Source organism: Anomaloglossus baeobatrachus, chromosome 1 (assembly GCF_048569485.1).
Source record: "Anomaloglossus baeobatrachus isolate aAnoBae1 chromosome 1, aAnoBae1.hap1, whole genome shotgun sequence".
Lineage (NCBI taxonomy): Eukaryota > Metazoa > Chordata > Amphibia > Anura > Aromobatidae > Anomaloglossus > Anomaloglossus baeobatrachus.
In genome coordinates, this window is record NC_134353.1 from 898,519,088 (window position 1) to 898,539,231 (window position 20,144).

General features: G+C 46.0%; 1 protein-coding gene across 4 annotated transcripts in view; it reads left to right on the forward strand.

Annotated features, from left to right (window-relative positions):
• Nucleotides 1-19,825, forward strand: part of RUSC2 (RUN and SH3 domain containing 2) — a 101,783-nt gene extending 81,958 nt beyond the window's left edge. For all 4 annotated transcript variants that reach the window (XM_075327068.1, XM_075327065.1, XM_075327067.1 and 1 more), the window contains 3 exons: nucleotides 1,489-2,347; nucleotides 9,402-9,557; nucleotides 16,187-19,825. In XM_075327068.1, the coding sequence (XP_075183183.1) occupies nucleotides 1,489-2,347; nucleotides 9,402-9,557; nucleotides 16,187-16,343 (1,172 nt within the window). In that variant the 3' untranslated portion in view covers nucleotides 16,344-19,825. The remainder of the gene's footprint in view (nucleotides 1-1,488; nucleotides 2,348-9,401; nucleotides 9,558-16,186) is intronic.
• The last annotated feature ends 319 nt before the right edge of the window (nucleotides 19,826-20,144 follow it).

A 20,144-nucleotide genomic window follows, 5' to 3' on the forward strand; every position in this document is an offset into this window, starting at 1 on the left:
GGGGCGGAGATGAACGGGATGTAAACATCCCGCCCACCGCCTTCCTTCTGCATAGCCGACGGGAGCCGCGGTGACGCAGGTAGGAGATGTTCCTCGCTCTTGCGACTTCACACACAGCGATGTGTGCTGCCGCAGGAGCGAGGAACAACATCGGACCGTTGTGTCAGCGTAATTATGGAATTCGCCGACGCTACACCGATGACACGATTACGACGCTTTTGCGCTCGTTAATCGTATCATCTAGGATTTACACACTACAATGTCGAGAGCGACGCAGGAAGTGCGTCACTTTCGACATGACCCCACCGACATCGCACCTGCAATGTTGTAGTGTGCAAAGTACCCCTTAGACGTTGGGTTAAGGGATGGCTTCTTGACAATGGGTGTGATGGTTTTGTGTTTGAAAGAGGAAGGGAAAACACTAGTGGTTAATGATAGTGCTTGGATATGAGGGTTGGTGATGTTGGGGATGAGGTGAGGTGGGATGGGATTGGGTCGAATGCACAGGTGTGATTTGGTGAGAAAGTGAGGAAGCTTCTTTTTTTGGGGGGGGTTGGCGGGGAAGAAACTTATGGTGCTGTTATGGAGAAGGGTTGTGGAGATTTGTATGTTAAAACCTTTTCCAATGTGCACAAAATTGTTTTTGAAAGATGAGGCAAAATCTTCTGCTGAATCGAGAGAATTGGGAGAAGCCATTGGGACACCAACTAAGGAAATAAAAGTATTAAATAATTCTGTGGGGTAGAGAAGATTTGAGAGTTGTGAAGTTTTCCTGTTTAATAGAGGTCAGGGCCAATTTACATGTGAAAACAGCTTGAATGTGGTAAAGTTTTCCTGGGAGTGTATTTTCTTCAGGCACCGCTCTGCTATCCTGGATGCTTGCCTCAGTTTTTTTTCGGAAGTTGGAGGAGGGAGGGATCATTCTAGTCAGTTATTTTTCAGCAGTTGGCAGAGGCACCTTAGTTCCTGTGAGGGGAAATCTTAAATACTTCAGCACAAGACATTTTTGACAATTATAGCTTCCAATTTGGTACTTTGGGGAAACTTCTTTTCTGTTCCCAATGACTGTCCCCAGTGCACAAGGTCCGTAAAGACATGGCTGAGGGAGTCTGGTATGAATGAACATTACTGGCTACAGAGAGTCCAGACCTCAACCCTATCCAAAACCTTTGGATGACCTAGAACATAAATGGCGGACCCAGGTCCTCTGGTCCAACATCGGTGTCTGATCATGCAAATGCTATTCTGGATGAAAAGGAAAAAAATCCCATAGAGACCTCCAAAATCTTTAGAATGCCTTCTCGTATAGGTGGAAGATGTTATAGCTGAAAAAGTGGACCAATGTATTAATGTAGGATGGGGGGTCGTCAAGTTCTGGTAGGTGTAATGTGTAAGTGTTCCAACATTTTTGGCCATAAATTTCAAAGTCGTAATTTTTTATTTTTCTGCAATAATTCCAGAATGATGTATGTTTCTTCTGTCCTCCAGATATCATCTGGGCCCACTATGACCCCATTGGCTTCTTGTCTGTTTCCCATGGAGTCTGTCAGCCTTTGTTTGAAGAACTTCTTCTCCTTCTCCAACCTCTGTCTCTTTTACCATTTGACTTGGACCTTCTGTTTGAGCACCACTTGGTCCAGATGAGCCGAGAGCAGCAGCAGAAAAAGGAGATGCTCCGCGTGAAGCAGGACCTTATGCACTCCTTTCACTCTACCATACAGCTCATGAGAAGTGGAGATGAGGAAGATCAAATCAGCCAAGAGAAGAAATGCCTTGAGAAGACATCTTCAGAGGAATCCAGCAGTATCGAGAGGCCAACAGGTGAAGGTGCTGCTGCCGTGGAATTTGATGAAGAGCACAAAAAAGAGAGTACAATGGAAGTGAAGCGGGACAAGCAGGCCGGGTGGTGGTACCAACTGATGCAGAGCTCCCAGGTCTATATTGAAAATTCAACTGATACAGCCAGGTTTACACGCCAAGAGAGGAGAAGGCCTGGAAATGGTGGGACACCTAAAAAAATGCCACCACCCAGAGAGGGTGTTATAGATGGAGCAGAGTCCTGTCCTTGTGTGGAAGGGAAAGTGGAAGACAAAGCTTGTAAGAAAGAAATGGGTGATGAGACCCAAAAAGATAATCGCAAGTCATGGATGGGAAGTCCCCCGGAGTCTGTGCTCAATGAACTTAAGCGTGGGCAGGAAAAAGAGAGTGAGGACTCACAAAAAACCACTCATACCAGTGGTCAAGAGCAAGGTGCGACTAAAGAGAATGTACAAAACAGCCCAGCCAGGAAGTGGGGACACTTATTTGGGTCAAGGAGGACTATGAGTGAAGGAAAGCCGGCCAACAGGTAAGACTCAACTCAACCGGACGCTTTAGAAATATTAAATTATACACAGTTATTTTTTTTTTTTTTAAATTCTTTATTTATACAACAGACTCTTGCAAACCATAAAGCGGTCAGTTGACATAACAGACAAAAACAGTTCAACAGAGTTTGGGAGAATACATCTCAATACAAAATCACTTACATCTGTGCCAACCCCACAAATTAACAAACGGGTCCGTTCTTTTTCAATTTTTGTCATAGACAAGAAGGGAAGTACCGAAAAGGAGGCAAGAGTGCCTAAAGATGACTCAGACAATTCTGAGCAGTGAAGGGTTCGCACCAGCTGAGAAAAAAGAAAAGGAGGGAATATAGAGGAAGAGTGGAAAGGGAAAGGGATAAGGCAGAGCGGAAGGAAGGTGGGAAAGGAGGAAGAGAGAGGAAAAGGAAAGAGAAAAAGGGGGATAAGGTGAGAGAAGGGGAGAAGGAGGGGAGAGAGTATGGGGAGGGGAGGGGAGAGAGAGAAAAAAAAAAAAACCAACAACCCCCCTTTTAATTTGAGGGGGTGGGTTTGCCAGGGGGAAGGGCCAGCGACAGAGGGGGTACGCTCATCCTACGCATCACGCAGCAGGAGGTCGTACTCACTAGAAGACTTAAATTGCAACCAGGGAAGCCAGGTCCCGCGAAAGCGCTCATACCGATCATGCAGGGAGGAGGTCAAGTCCTCCATCTGTAGAAGCTCATTGACCCTGGAGGCCCAGAGGGACAGAGTAGGTTGGGCGTCCGACTTCCACTTCAAGGGGATGCATGACCTGGCCGCCATCACTAGAAAGTGCAGAAGCGACTGTTTGTATGCAGAGACGGACATCTCAGTCAGTTGAAGAAGGAACAACTCCGGACCCAGGGTCTACGTTGTTCCAGTCACGTGTTTGATCACCTCCCCCACTCCGCTCCAGAACCCTCGGAGGGCCGGACACGACCAGAATATGTGCACAAAGTCCCCCTCAGCCGTCCCACATCTCCAACAGCAAGGGTCTATGCCAGGAAACATCTTGTGAACCCTGGTTGGGACCCTATACCACCTCGACAGGAGTTTGTAATTGGATTCCTGGAGTCTGGAGCTTATTGAGGTCTTATGGGCAAGCGTCAAAATTTTGTTCCTTTGCGTATCTGTCAAGGAGAGGCCCAGGTCTTGTTCCCAGTGTGCGAGAAATGTGGGGGGGGGGAGGTCGCCAGGGTCCGTCAGCAACCTGTACACCAGGGACAGAGAGTGCCGAAGCACTCCCTCCCGGGTACACAGCGCCTCAAACTCCGTGGGGCGAGCTGTATATAGCAAGTGGTCAGGGAGGGAGCTGATGTAGTGTCTGACCTCCAAGCTCCCAACTGTCTCGGGGTCTCGCATTCTGTAAGTGCCCCGAGTGAGGGCCAGCCCCCGTCAGTTATTAGGTGACATGCCCGAAAGCGCCCCCCCTCTATCCAGCGGCGAAAGACAGGATCCGTCAGACTCGGATAAAAATCTGGGGAGCCAATTATGGGTGAGAGAGGAGAGGGGACTGGAAGTAGTAATCTGCGGACCTGTCTCAGGGAACAGCACTCCAGGGTGGCGCCAATTGTGGGATGGTGTCTCAGACTAGCGGGAAGAGGGCTCGATATCCAAGGGGCTGCGGTAATACTAATCGCAGAGAAACTTTGTTCCAATGCCACCCAGGGTTTCGTCTTGGCGTGGCGACACCAGTCGATAACTCTGACCATATGTGAAGCCCAGCAGTATACCTTCAGGTCTGGGATTCCCATCCCCCCCCCTCCTCTTGGGTCTACACAGTAAGGAGCGGGAGATTCGAGCTGGCTTGTTATCCCAGATGAACTTGGTTTGTAGAGCAGCCAGCTCCTTAAAAAAGGAGCTGGGAATCCGTATCGGAAGAGCCTGGAGAAGGTAAAGGATGCGAGGGAGGACATTCATTTTGAAGATGTCACATCTACCAAACCAAGTGAACCAGCCTTTCGCCCATCTCGTACAATCCTCTCTGATAGTCCCAAGGAGGGGAAGAAAGTTCAATTTGAATAGCGAGTTAGTGTCAGCCGCCAACCGAACCCCCAGGTACCCAAGAGAACCAGAGGCCCATTTAAAGCTAAAAGATGATTGGAGTGAAGTAACCGTACCCGGAGGCAGGTTCACGTTCAGAGCTTCAGACTTGGTCATATTTATTTTAAAATTGGATAGGCAGGAATAATTCTCGAATTCCCGGAGCAGGTTGGGCAGGGAGACCAAGGGGTTCGTGAGGAAAAAAAGGAGATCATCTGCATAGGCTGCAATTTTGAATTTGTGAACCTCAGTGAGAGGGCCAGTAATGTCGCGGTTTCTTCTAATATGACACAGAAGGGGCTCCAGGGTCAAAACAAATATTAAAGGAGACAGGGGGCATCCCTGCCTGGTCCCATTATTAATCGGGAACCTGTCGGAAAGAAGACCGTTCACCCTGACCGCTGCGGTAGGACCACTGTAGAGAGAGCCAATCCAGTTCAACATAGACCTGCCTAACCCAATCGCTCTCAAGGCCTCCGTCATGAAAACCCAGTTAACACGATCGAAGGCCTTTTCGGCGTCTGTGAAGAGGAGCATCAGCGGCTGCTTCTCCAGACGGGCATTATGAATTAAGTTTAGCGCTTTGGTCGTGTTGTCCCTGGCCTCTCTCCCTCCCAGAAACCCAACCTGGTCCGGGTGAATAAGGCCTCCCATCAGAGGTGAGAGCCTGTCCGCCAGGATCTTCGCAAAGAGCTTTAAGTCCGTATTTAACAGGGAGATGGGTCGGTAACTCGCGCACTGAGAAGGGTCCTTACCCTCTTTCGGGATGACCACTATGGTAGCCGACAGAGTGTCTCTAGGGATGGGGGACAAGCCGCTTGTTGCAACGTTATTAAAGGCCTGAAAAAAGGGGATATTTAACGTTGATCCCAACTTTTTATAATAGGCTAGGGGAAGGCCGTCGGGGCCCGGGGCCTTACCCGTTGGGGAGTTTTTGATAGCCTCGAGCAATTCTAGTTCTATGATGGGTCTCTCCAGGCCTTCTGCATCCTCCGCTCGGAGCCCTTGCATTCCTGAATTACTAATATATTTCCTGATCCGCAGGCGTAAGTCTGCTCGGGCAGAATTGGTTTTATCTCCATCAATGGAGTAAAGGGAAGCATAGAAGTTACCAAAGGCCGTGGCGATATCCCTGGGCAAAGTCGCTAGCCTCCCATCCGGATTTTGGACCTGCTGGACATAACCCCGCGTTCTTTGTAAACGTAGCGCCCTGGCCAAGGTTCTGCCACTCTTATTTCCGAACTCATAGAAATGTCTCCTGCATTTAACCATGGCACTCTTTGCCTTGTGAGTCAATAGGGTGCGCAGCTCTTCCCGCTTTTGGGTCAGACGAGATCTGGACCCAGGGTCACAGGATCTCTTATGCATGACCTCTAGTTGGTGAATTTCGGAAAGAAGAGCAGCCACCTCCGCCGCCCGCGCTTTTTTCAGACGCGAACCATGCTTGATAAAAAGCCCCCGCGTGACACATTTGTGAGCTTCCCATACCATGTTGGGTGACACCTCCCCAGCTGCATTTTGCCCAAAATATTCCGACAAAGCCGATTGGATCTCATCCATGACTGTCGGATCATTTAGTAGTGAGTTGTTCAAAGTCCATTGGCACTGCCTGTCGACGGGATAGTCCAAGGCAAGAGAGATCGTAATCAACGCATGGTCAGAGAAATGAATGCTTTCAATTGTCGCTGCCAGCAGGGCGTGGAGGTCCCTGTGGCGGACGAAGAGGTGGTCGAGGCGGGAGTAACTATCGTGAACTGCAGAGTAGAATGAATAGTCCTTGTCTGAAGGATGGAGAAGCCTCCAAGTGTCTATCAGCTGAAATTCAAGCAGCCCTCGTTTGATACGTTGTGTTGCCCTTTGTGGTAGACAAGAAACTCCCCCAGAGTTGTCTATTTTAGGGTCTAGAGTGAAATTGAAGTCCCCTCCTATCACTAAAGTGCCTTCAGCAAAGTCATCTATTATGTCAAGAAAGCGTAAGAACGTTGTACATTGTCCTGTGTTTGGCAGGTATATGGCCGCAAATGTGTATAATTGGGAGGTGATGCGCCCCTTCACCAGTAGAAGTCTCCCCTCCCCCTCAGTCCTTGACTCCAGTGTCTCCCATTGCAGTGAACCTGCTATTAGTATACTGGTTCCCCTGGATCTGGGGTCAGGAGAGGGGGAATGAAACACAACCGGGTACCTTTTGTCCGAGAGCTTATATGGTTTCTCTAGGCTGTAGTGAGTCTCCTGCAGGAAAGCAACTTGTATGCGGCTCCTCCACAGGAGGTTCAGGAGAATTGAGCGCTTCCCGGGATCATGCAGTCCCCTCACATTTAATGAGCCAATGCGTAACTCAGAGCACGTCTTTTTCATCACTGTCTGACCTTAGCCCCTGGGGGGAAAAAAGGGAGGACAAAGAAGAGAAAAAAAAAAAAAAAAGGGGGGGGGATGGGGGGAAGGAGGAGTAGATTTGGATGAAGGAGAGTGAGCAAGGGTTTAAGGAGGAGGTAGAAGGGGGGAGAGTGAGTCCGCCCTGCTAGAGGGAGAAGCGTGAACTAACGGGGAGTCAGGGGATGGAGAGAAGCAGAAGTACAGCCGAGACTAGGGAAAAAGAGAGAAGAGAAAGAAAAAAGAAAGAAGGAGAGAGAAGCACACAGGGTATAGAAGCTCACACAGAGCTCACAGACCTGGGACCAGCCGCGGGTCCACAAGGAAAATAGGAGAGCGGGTACGAGTATGGAGTCCCGGAGGGGCCAAAGTCCGGGCCCAGCTATAGAAAGACCGGACTTTACATCCCGGCGCTCCACCTGGCGCCAGGAAAAGTTCCCCCCCCCCCCCGGCCGCACACAACACGAAGATAATGACATATAAGAGAAACGACCTTAAACTTTGAACCCTACAGCACCTAGAAAGTAGACATTGTGCACATGTCGACATACAATACTGTATAGGTACCAAGGGGCTCTATGATCAAGCGGGATCAGCCCCGCTCATCCGACGAGGAGGAAGGGCCACCCCCCCCCCGCCCCTCTCCCTCCGCCTCACAGCGGTCGGGGGGTCCCAGGCAAGCCAGTCCGGGACAGACATCTCGTCGATCCCCAGGAATGTAAACAGACCCGATAGATCTGAGGGTCTCCTCAGAAAATAGACGGCAGTCCCTTTGCGGGCTATAACATGGAAGGGGTGTCCCCAGCGGTAGGTGGCGCCCGCCTCTTTGATTCGGAGTAAGAGCGGCTGAAGCAGCCTCCTCATATATAGGGTGCGACTGGAGACATCTGGAAACAACGACACAAGTGCACCGTCCATCTCCATTGGGCCATGAGCCCATGCCCCTTGGAGAATCCGCTCCTTATCTCCATAATAGTGGAGACGGCAAAGAACGTCTCTGGTGTTGGAGGATGCCCTGGTGTTCGGGCGGGCCACCCTGTGGATCCTGTCGAAGAGGTAGGTCGCATCAGGAGGTCTGCCTGTGACAATATTAAAGATAGCCAGAACGTTGGAGCGTAGGAGTTCAGGTGACCAGTCCTCTGGAATGCCTTTCAGTCGGACATTGTTTCTCCTGCTTCTGTTTTCTTGGTCGTCCAGAAGCAGGGCCATGTCTCTGATACGTAAGGTAGAAGCTTCCCAGCCTTTCTCCAGGCGCTCCAGCCTGCCCTCCATTGATCCCTGGACCTGCTCAGTGGCCGTGATCCTGTCCTCCAGAACCCCCATCTCCTCCCTCACTGAGGACAGTGCTGCCAGCTGGGCCTGTTCTATTCTGGAGGCCACCTCATCCAAATCCTTTTTGCTGGGGAGGGCTGCAATGAGCTCCCTCAGGGTCTGAGTGTCCAACATGTCAGAGGGGGAATCCAGGTTCCCAGAGTCACCGACCCTCAGGCTGGGGGCACTAAGGGGCCTGGAAGTGGCCTGCGGCTCCATTACGAGGGTGCATCCCGGGGTCTGCTCCCCCTCTTTTCTCTGTGGGGGCCCCGCTGATCTAGAAGTGGCAGGGCTCCCTCTATGAGCGGCATTGCTTCCAGCCACCTCCTCCCCCTTCTCCCCTTCACTTAACTGGCGCTGCAGCCGCGCCGCTTGCGGGGGCTTTCCCTACACCACGCTCCCAGCTCCAGCCGTCGCCATCTTGCCTGTGCTTGCGCTGAGAGGAGCCGCTGCTGATGAGGAGAGAAACCTTGCCAGGCCTCCGGAGGGTCGTCTGTCAGGTGCCGGATCCGATGCTGTAGGTGGTCGCTTCTTTGGGGGCATTGTGTCGGCGTGCAGCCGGAGGGGGAGAGTATGTAAGATTTTGGGCCCAGGAGCTCCAGCTACGAGCGTCCTCACTTCTCCATGTCCAGGACACGCCCCCATACACAGTTATTTGACAAAGTTTACAATCTGATGCAGATTTTGGATGACCCCTGAGTAGCCTTAAACTAGAAGTTGATGGTAATAAGTCACTTTTCCCATTATAGCATGTTTCATCCTTCAGCATCACAGTTTTATTAGCTAAAAGCCAGGATCAGTACAGGATAAGTAATGCAATGTACAGTATGTACTGAGTGGCTGCACCAGCAGAATAGTGAATGCAGCTCTGGAGTATAATACAAGATGTTACTGAGGATCAGTGCAGGATAAGTAATGTAATGTACTGTATGTACACAGTGACAGCACCAGCAGAATAGTGAGTGCAGCTCTGGAGTATAATACAGGATGTAACTCAGGATCAGTACAGGATAAGTAATGTATGTACACAGTGACAGCACCAGCAGAATAGTGAGTGCAGCTCTGGAGTATAATACAGGAAGTAACTCAGGATCAGTGCAGGATAAGTATTGGAATGTAGGTACACAGTGACTGCACCAGCAGAATAGTGAGTGCAGATCAGATCTGTTGTAATATCCCCACCAGAGCTATTCACGTACAGATATCTGCAGGTAGAATTTGCAGTGAACACTTTGCATCAGCTTTTTCCTTCACTCTTGTTCCGGTATAAATGTTTGATGACCCCTGATGTCGTTGGTTGTCTCCCTGCTGCAGGATGCCCTCCGGCTGGCTGAGCCTCGATAAGTCCGTGTTCCAGATGGTGGCTCAGACGGTGAGCGCAGGAATCTGGGGAGAAACAACCTCCGAGAAGGAAAGCATCGCAGCGGAAAGAGGAGCCGCATCTGTGTCCCCTTCTTCCCAGAACCCTCCGTAAGTTCAACAGCCCTGACCTACATTGTTGTGTCATTTACAGCAACCATAAACCGTATTTTGACCGAAAAATCAGTGTTGTAGAGGTGGCAGCCTATTCCTCCAGCAGGGATTGGGTTACCTCTGTATCTATATACTCCGGCCAAAGCAGAGTGACTTGTTGGTGGCCGTCCAGGCCCATGGTACCTGCCATACCTGCAACACCCCACCTTGTCATTGAGATATTTTAAGGATAAACTGTTTTCTTAAATTCAAAATGATTGGGGTCAGAAGCTTCATTTGGTTTACAGAGAGATTTCGTTTTTCTGAAAATATAACTGATCCTTTTTCCTATCTCCAGACACCCCCTTTAATTATTGCATGTCAGCAACATTTAAAGGGAATCTGTCACCAGATTTGGCGACTATAAGCTGTGGCATTCATTAAAGGGTTTTTCTCACCTTCATAGATAGATATTTTCGGATAGTGATTGGAAAAACAAGCACTTTTGCAATTTACTGTTTATTCAGATTTGAAGCCATTCTTGAGATATTAACGCTTTTCTTTTGTTTACATCTTGTTGCCTTGGAGACCGACCACTGCTGCCGGCTATTGGCTAGCTAGTAAGCATTGACCTTAACCTGGCTGGAGTGAACAGTAAAGGGGGCTTTACACGGTAGCGATATCGCTAGCAATTTGTAGCAATAGCGAGCGTGTAAGCACCTGCCCCCGTCGCGCATGCGATTGTTTGTGATCGCTGCCGTAGCGAACATTATCACTACGGCAGCGTCACACATACTTACCTCGGCGGCGGCGTCGCTGTGACTGCCGAACAATCCCTCCTTCAAGGGGGAGGGACGTTCGGCATCACAGCGACGTCACCGCGACGTCACTAAGCGGCCGGGCAATCAAAGCGGAGGGGCGGAGATGAGCAGGACGTAACGTCCCGCCCACCTCCTTCCTTCCACATTGCGGCTGGCGGCAGGTAAGGAGACGTTCCTCGCTCCTGCGGTGTCACACACAGCGATGTGTGCTGCCGCATGAGCGATGAACCACCTGGATAAACAACCCTTACCGATTTTTGAGTTTGGGACGACCTCTCCATGGTGAACGATTTTCACCATTTTTGAGGTTGCTTAAGGTCGCTGGTCAGTGTCACACGCTGCGATATCGTTAATGACGCCGGATGTGCGTCACTAACAATGTGACCCCGACGACCAAACATTAACGATATCGCAGCGTGTAAAGCCCCCTTTACAGCGCTTATCAGAGATCCCGGCCAGATTCCAAATAGTGTTTACAAGCTCAATAAATAACTGCTGTCTAACATTGGTGGTCGTCTCCAAGGCAACAGGATGTAAACAAAAGACAAGTGTTTTTATCTCAAGAATGACTTCAAATTTTAATAACTACTAAATTGGAAAATTGCTTGTATTTACAAACATTATCCGATAATACTCATCTAGAAGATTGGGAATAACCCTTTAAGATGTACTAACTTGAATCAGACCTCTTCAAGGATATGATATATGAACAATACCATTGTACTCGGCGTCTAGCGGATGGCAGGCATCTCTGAGGTCTTCATGCTAGGATTCAGTATAAGCCTCGTCAGTCTCAGTCTGCACTTATTTTACAGCAAAGGCTGAATTCTCGCAGATAGCATTTGTGTGCAGATCACGTCAGCCGTCCCGAAATCTGAGCAGACAGATGCACATTTGTTTACGTGTCCGTCCTAATCGATCCTTATATCCGTCTATCACAGAGGAGGCCGCTACCTGCGTGTGTTAGTCATTTTTTGTCTTCCTATTACACAGATATGACTTTTATATTACAAAAAAAGAATAATAAATTATCTCTAAACCCAAAGCTACACAATTAAAGCTCCTACTTATGAAGTTCCACTTCTTCCATCATGATTCTTTTTATTTTTCTTGCTATGTAGTAGGCTATACAGAGACGTATCGTAGCTGAATATGGCATTTAATACTTTGGGGTTAAGGGGGCTTTACACGCAGCGATATCGCTGGTGAAAGCACCCGCCCCCGTCATTTGTGCGCCACGGGCAAATCGACGCCCGTGGCGCACAATATTGTTAGGAGCCGTCACACGGACTTACCTGCCTAGCAACGTCGCTGTGCCCTGCGAACCGCCTCCTTTCTAAGAGGGAGGTTCGTGCGGCGTCACAGCGGCGTCACTAAGCGACCGCCCAATAGAAGAGGAGGGGCGGAGATGAGCGGCCGTAACATCCTGCCCACCTCCTTCCTCCCTCATTGCGGGCGGCCGCAGGTAAGCTGTAGTTCATCGTTCCCGAGGTGTCACACATAGTGATGTGTGCAGCCTCGGGAACGACGAACAACCTGTGTCCTCAACAATCAATGATTTTTTTGAAAATGAACGACGTGTCAACGATGGACCATTTGGTGAGTATTTTCCTCGTGGTGTCACATGCAACGACGTCGCTAACAATGCCGGATGTGCGTCACTGAATCCGTGACCCCGGCGATATATCGTTAGATACGTCGCTACGTGTAATGGGGCCTTTAGAGATTAGTAGTAATATTCTCATACCGTTTAATACTTTTATTTTGGGTTTACTCCTGCCAACTGGCGGCATTACATGACCGCGGATCAGATACTTGATTGCCGATCAGCGGTCATTTATTAGTCTGTGTACACAGGGAGACGACGTAGTATGTTCACATAACGATCAGTCAGAACGCACAGCCTGCCATTGTTCTCAACAGCACGAGTCTAGTTTACAAGGGTCAATGTGATGCCGAGAAGTGATGAATTTTAACCCTTGACTGGTACCATGAAAAAAAAAATAACTAGTTGTACCAATCTACAAGGGGTCACATTGACCCAATGGAACCAGACAAGGGTTAAGCAAACCAAAAGATTGTGTCACCTGATGAATGAGGGTTTTGTTCGTTCATCGGGTTATTGGGTGATACTGGACTGGGAAACACACGTTCTTGGAAATGCTAATTTCCAATAAATGCGCAGTTGAAACGTATATGGACATAGTGTTACCGATACATGAAGACTAGCATTATCACGCCAGTCTGGCTAGTGAGATGGTCTGGAGTCATGATGAGTTGTACGCCTGCTGGAATGAGATTTTTAGAGCAGCAAACACCATCCTGTGTCATGAATTTGACAAGCGGTGGTCGGAGCTGGGGAAATTGGCTTAAGATAGCAAAAAGTCACAAAATTTCAGGGCAATCCGCCAGTTGCTTCAAAATTTTATGACTTTTCAAAGCTTATTTAAAAGCTGTGATCATTCATGCCCAGAGTCTCTTTTATCTGACTTTTTTTTGTTTATGTAGAATTTACATCAGGAAACTCCAGTGATTTTTCTTTCTGCCCTGTTTAAAATGTTACAAAAGATGGCATGTAGCTTCCATTTGACTTTTTCCTGCTTCCAATAGAAGATTTCATATACTAAATAAAGAAATCTAAGTGAAAGCCGCCAAAACAATGGTCTCTTCTTTTAACCAATTTGTGACTTTTGAAATCTAAAGCAATTATATGGAACTTGTCACCAGATTTGTACGCTATAAGTTGCGTCCACCCCCAGGGAATATACAGCATTCTAGAATTTTGTTCGTGTTTGGAGGAGACAGAATGCTGAGTTGCATCCAAAGAACACCATGCCTACTGTGAAGCATGGGGGTGGCAACATCATGCTTTGGGACTGTTTCTCTGCAAAGGGACCAGGATGACTGATCCATGTACATGAAAGAATGAAAGGAGTCCTGCATCATGAGATTTTGAGTGCAAACCTCCTTCCATCAGCAAGGGCATTGAAGATGAAATGTGGCTGGTTCTTTTGGCATGATAATGATCCCAAGCACACCACCAGGACAATGGATGGGTGGCTTCATAAGAAGCATATGAAGGTGCTGGAGTGGCCTAGCCAGTCTCCAGATCTCAACCCCATATAAAAGAAAGGGGAAAGTCTGTGTTGCCCAGCGACAGGCCCAAAACATCACTGCTCTAGAGGAGATCTGCATGGAGGAATGGGCCAACATGCCACCAACAGTGTGTGCCAACCTTGTGAAGACTTGCAGAAAACGTTTCACCTCTGTCATTGCCAACAAAGGATATATAACAAAATATTGAAATGAACTTTTGTTATTGACCAAATACTTATTTTCAACCATAATTTGCAAAAAAAATCTTGCCAAATCAGACAAGGTGATTTTCTGGATTTGTTTTCCCATTTTGTCTCCCATAGGTCTACCTATGATGTCAATTACAGGCCGACCTCATCTTTATAAGTGGGAGAACTTGCACAATTGGTGGCTGAATAAATACTTTTTTTCCCCACTGTATAACCCAAAATTATATCAATAAAAATTGAAAATATTATGGCTCTTGGAAAGTCGTGTTACAAGCGTGATTATTTTTTTCCAGATTTGAGATTTTGTTTTTTAATACCTACAAAAAACAAAAGTTCATTATAATATTATGCTGATCTGACAGTATCATATTTGGTATCTATGTAATCGTACTGACCTGGAGAATGATACTGTCAGATCAGCATGGTCTCCAAAGTTGCAAATGGCCCCAACACTGCAACACAATTGCTGACTGTCGATGATTTACTAATGGCACCTGGTGGCCTACAGCAGGGTTCCCCAACTCCAGTCCTCAAGAGCCACCAACATTGCATCTTTTCAGTATTTCTTTAGTATTGCATAGGGGATAATTTAATCACCTCTGATGATTCCAACATATGTGCATTGCTAAGGAAATCCTGAAAACATTCACTGTTGGTGGCTCTTGAGGACTGGAGTTGGGGAACACTGGCCTACAGAATATCTCCATCATTGTTGCCAACTTAGTACTCCTATGAAGTCAACTCTGTAGCTGTAGGAGATCATTATTTTATCACACACTGCAATACTAGAGTATTGCAGTATATTATAGTACAGTGGAACCTTGGATTAAGAGTAACTTGGTTTGAGAGTGTTTTGCAAGACAAGCAAAGCTTTTTAAAAATGTTTAACTTGGTTTAAGAGCAATGATTTGCAAGAAGAGCAAATACTCACCGTACACACTTCCCGTTCTGTCCTCTCACCGTGCACATTTCCGGTTCTGTCCTCTCACCGTGCGCACTTCCGGTTCTGTCCTCTCACCGTGCGCACTTCCGGTTCTGTCCTCTCACCGTGCACACTTCCGGTTCTGTCCTCTCACCGTGCGCACTTCCAGTTCCATCCTTTCACTGCTCTCTCCGCTGTGGAGGTAATTTTCTGTACATATGTACTGTATATGTCGCGGGCGGAGGAGGGGACGCCGCGCTCTCCCACTGCTCGGGTCCGGCTGCCGCTGCGGCTGCCGCGGCCTGCTGCTGCTGCTCGGTGGCTCGAGCGATGGGCCGGATCCCGGGGACTCGAGCGGCGCTCCTCGCCCGTGAGTGAAAGGGGATTGGTTTTTGGGATAGTTTATTGTCCGTGACGCCACCCACGGTTGTGGTGAAGGTAGAAAGAGGTTTTTTGCCCAGCTCACCTGTGTGATGGAAGCCATCCAGCCCCTGGTGGAAGGCAACAAGTATTTTAGGTTAGCCTTGGTGTTCCTAACTGGGGTGTAGGGTGTGGTGGTGTTATGACCTGTGACCCCTGGCTTGCCCAGGGCGTCACATATACAATAGACCAATGCACAGTACAGTATATACTATATAGCATGTCTATCAATTTGCATTTGTGGATACAGTATTGTACTTTCTTTCTGCTAACCAGTGCAGCACATTGCTTGTACTGTAAGCTACTGTAATTGCCTGGGCAGTATTATTTCCTACCCCACATTTGGCCCTTATTTTGGGGGGAATAGATTTGGGGGGGGGGGGGTTTTGTGTATTGTACTAGAATAAAGGTTGTCATATTTATACATCAATTTTTCCCTCTATAGTACCTCCCGCACACCAACCATTCTAAGCTAATTGTAAGCTAATGTGCAGTTTAATTAGTTAATTAATTTTATAGATTTTTTACTGTACAGTATTGTGTATTAGTGTACTGTGATAATTTTTTATGAATACAGAACACTATTGTATATCACTGTAATAACTTCCTATAAATACAGTAAACATTTTTGGGTTGTGGAACGAATTGTCTGCGTTTCAATTATTTCCTGTGGGAAAATTTGCTTTGATATAGGAGTAACTTGGTTTAAGAGCTCACTCCCGGAACCAATTATACTCATAATCCAAGGTTCCACTGTATATTTATCCTATTATAAAACACAATATGTTTGGTAATGTAGTAATCCTACTAGAATGAGGAATCAGATTGCCAAGTCATTTTTTACCGCACTCTGAACATTTGTAAAATTGTGACCCAAAATTCAATGGTGGAATTCCATTATCTTCACAATCTCACTCCATTTGGATTTTTTTCCAGTACCTTTTTTTTATATGGTAAAATGAATGATGTCATAAATTGAGTCCTCATACAGCTATGTTATTGCAAAAATATTCTGGCTATTGGAATATGGGGAGGAAAACCAAAATTTGCTGTGATGGGAAGGGGTCCTTTCTGATGCTTTATTTTGTATTTTATAATACAACATTTAGTGACGGTTACTTGAAATGTGTGACTGTAGCTGCAATCCTTACTAATACATTTTTTATTCTTTTCCCTTAGACAAGCCAGTTCTTCATGCCACCACCAAGAACCCAAACAAAATGATATCAGATTTCCATACGAAATGCATTCGGATCAGCTACGCCGCAGTCTGCGGAACCGGAACCCTCTTATGCCCCTGAAGTTTGTTCCTCAGCCCGATCGAATAGACTCATAACATTCAGGAGGCACCTCGGATTTTAGACACTCGAAGACGAAGCTCATTGTGGCAGCGATATGAAGAACTCGCCAAGATCTCTGTGGTTCTTCTACAGAACGGAATTATTTAATGGTGTCTCTATTGACCTCTGGGAGGAAACTGGAGCATTACGACTGGACAAAGTGCTGGGATAGGTCACATTAATACAGTATTCTTTCTTCCTGCGCCCAAACCAACGTGCACGTGTGCTAGCCGTGATATTGACGTGAGCTGTGCATGCAGACTTCTTAGAATATACTGTGACTTTCCCTAATGCTTACATATTTCCAGACTCATTTCGGGCAATTTAACTTCTACTTCTGCATTTTTCCCTTCATTCCTCTGTAAAAAGCACCTAATTATCAAACGCTATAGAGACTTTATTTCATTTGTTAGAATGGTTTATGCAAGAGAAAAACCATAAAACAAACCCTGCAGTGTCCGACCCCCAAGAGCTTACACTCTACTTGGTTACTGGAAGCACAGGCCATTTGCTGCTTATATAACATCCTTGTGTCCTTGATAGCTGAGAGGTGAAAGAAGATGGTTGACGTTAGAAAGATGCCTTCAAGCGGAGAATCCTGGAACCCTCAAGATGTTGTTTTTGTCAGCTCGAGTGTTTTCAGGAAATTGGCTTATGGTTAACTCGAAGGAATTTGGAAATATGGAAAGAAAGATGATCGGACTGGAGATAGATATGGCACTGGTTTTAATAGGGGGTGGGGACCATTGCACATTGGCCCCTATTTTTTGGGGCCTGACCACATTAGAGGAGCAATAGGTGCGGAATCGGTGGTACTGAAATTGGGCAGCTATGGCGGGAGCTGGGGTCCGAGTAGACGTCATGTAGCAGTATAGCTTGTAGAGCGTTGCATGAGGGATTATATGTTAGGTGGTGGGAGGGGATCCTGCTGAATTTGGGAACAGTGGCCCAGAAAAAGTTAAAGGCACCTTGATATAATAACGCCAGATGGAGCTCTCCCCACATACAAATGTATATGTTATCCTATTATTAATTCATTGTGTATACCTGTGATTATATACCCCAGTACATGCCCTCATTGGTGACTGCGGAGGTCCAGGCGTTGACCTGGCACCCAAGGCTTCAGCACTAATGAGGGACCTTGTATGGGTATTGATAATTTAAATCCAAGTTTGGGACAGCTAGACAACATATTGCTAATGATTAAAGATCAGAATGGCTCTTCCCCTTGTACAGTTAGTGAATGTGCTGCAGATTATCCTTTACCCTTAGGAGCAGCAATCTATAGTGACGTTGTTAATATTTGTAGTGTCGGGGCCACTATATATAGCGCTAATATATTCCTAATCTAACAGACACTTGACTGCACTTGGTTCATTTTCATTGCCTTTTTTTGGGGGGGGATCCCAAGAGCTGACAATTCGATCGTGTGTCTGGTCACCTTCCCCTAGTGTTATAGTGGGAGCTCAAGAAGGCTCCTTCATTAACGTAGTTATGCTTTTTGCCATAATACTGCAGCCAATTGGTATTGAATATTGAGTGTGGGAATGTTAACTAACCCAGTGGTTGTAGGTTATCTGGGTACTGCTTGTATGTACGGAGCTGGATTGTAGGGTATCTGGGTACTGCTTGTATGTACGGAGCTGTATATATAGATATGGAGGGCAGTGTGTGTGCGCTGGTTGCTTGCACTGTTAATATATTCTGGATGATGTATCGCTGTATACGGGAGGGGGGTGCTGTGTGTAAGATTGGACTGCTAATATCCTGGATGTATCTGTCTTATAAATGAAAGGATCTGCAGTCTGGTTTGGATAGGTCGGTAGTAGCAGATTTGGGTATAGGACTTGGGCTGTCAAGAAATTTATAATAACATGTATAGGAGGGGGAAACAGATTAGGGTTTTGGTCCTGCTGAAATTTCACATTTCGCTTACAAAAAAAATAAAAAAAATTAACTTTTGTATTGCCATGTAAAGAGCATGATGTTGACACGTGATTGCAATACATGAGCACTTGGGAGGCTGAAAACAGCATGGGACACTTATATGTTTGGAGGGGGAATTAATTAGTTAATGGTACTCATAAAATTAATTTATTAATATGATGTTATTTGGTAAAGATTCCTGGGAAAAAGGTTATACTAGGTTAAATACCAGACCTGAACACATTATTCAGTGTAGGCCAGAGAGAGGAGTTCTGTGAATCTGGAGGTTCCAGAGATTTTGAATCTGGAGGTTCCAGAGATTTTGAATCTGGAGGTTCCAGAGATTTTGAATCTGGAGGTTCCAGAGATTTTGAATCTGGAGGTTCCAGAGATTTTGAATCTGGAGGTTCCAGAGATTTTGAATCTGGAGGTTGTAAAGATTTTGAATCTGGAGGTTCTAGAGATTTTCATTAGTCAGAATAGTCACTCGGTACGTCTCGCTTCTATGGATAAGGTATCTATGTCTGATCATGTCTGTTTGGCCAGTTGTGTATGTATGAACGTACATACACAAAGTATAAAATATTATCTCTCACCCTGACCAAACCAATTATGACTATTGTTATGCTTAAAGGTAATTTCATGAATTTTCATGATAGATTAGAAGAGGTACAACTTTTGGAGATCGATTGTTGTTCGTGATGCTATGATGGCAATTGTGCATCTTGATGACATCTCTGGTTAAAAATCATCCACAAAATTGGTCAAATCTTCTACTAATCCTAGGAAGAATAGCAGTAATCGTGAAAAGAAATGGTCACAATTAAAAATCAAGACTACACAAAACCACTACTTTCCTTCCGGACGAAACCCCAAGATTCCAAAACATGGTCTTAAGGGTCTGAGCTGAATTTTCACAATGGCTTATAAAGAAATTTTTAATGTATTATCTGTCTTTAAAAGCCATAATTGACATTGATTATAATAGTATTAGTAGTTTTGCTTTCCTGATCCTTTTTCTTATACCGTCACTATACATCTGCTTACGGAGGGGCATGTAGAAAGTAGTAGTAATGTGCACACTGCATAGCAGCGGCCATAAACAGTTAAAACGTATGTAACATTTGTATAGAACACCAGATCTGTTTCTCTTTCCTAGCAGTCCATATTAATACATTTCTTAAAGAAATCACTTATTCTTGCAGCCATTTTCGGGTAAGACCCATTTGCATGCATTTACAGTAATAATGCAATTATCAATTAAAGGACTAGTCTCCAATCAAGGAGAAAGACCCATATAGTCTCTGTAGGCCTCACCATAACTTTCCATCCTGGTCCCAAAGATTTTTCCTAATGTTTTGCTGCGGCTTTCTCTCTGCAAAAGGGTCAGGGATGGGTTTAATCTGCAAAACTACCGGCGTATGTAAATCTGCTTGTGCCGAAACTAACCTTCATCTGTTACATCTACGCCTGTCATCTTGGTGTCTTCTGCCATATGTATGTATATTTATTGGTTTATTTATTATGCCTATTAATAAAAAAAGGTGCTGAATATCAATGTCCACGTGATATTTATTGTTTGTGATATTTGATTCATATCCAGGATTGCCTGCAATTTAATTCTTCCAGGGCAACAGGGCCAAAAATCATGGACGGGCCAAATAGTTTACCAATGTTTGCCATGCCCCGTAATAAAGCCACACCCCTTGATAAAGAGAATAATACAGTTTAAGAGCACACTTCATATATATATATATATATATATATGTGTATGTGTGTATATATATATATGTGTGTGTGTGTGCGTGTATATATATATATATATATATATATATATATATATATATATATATGTATATATATGTATATAT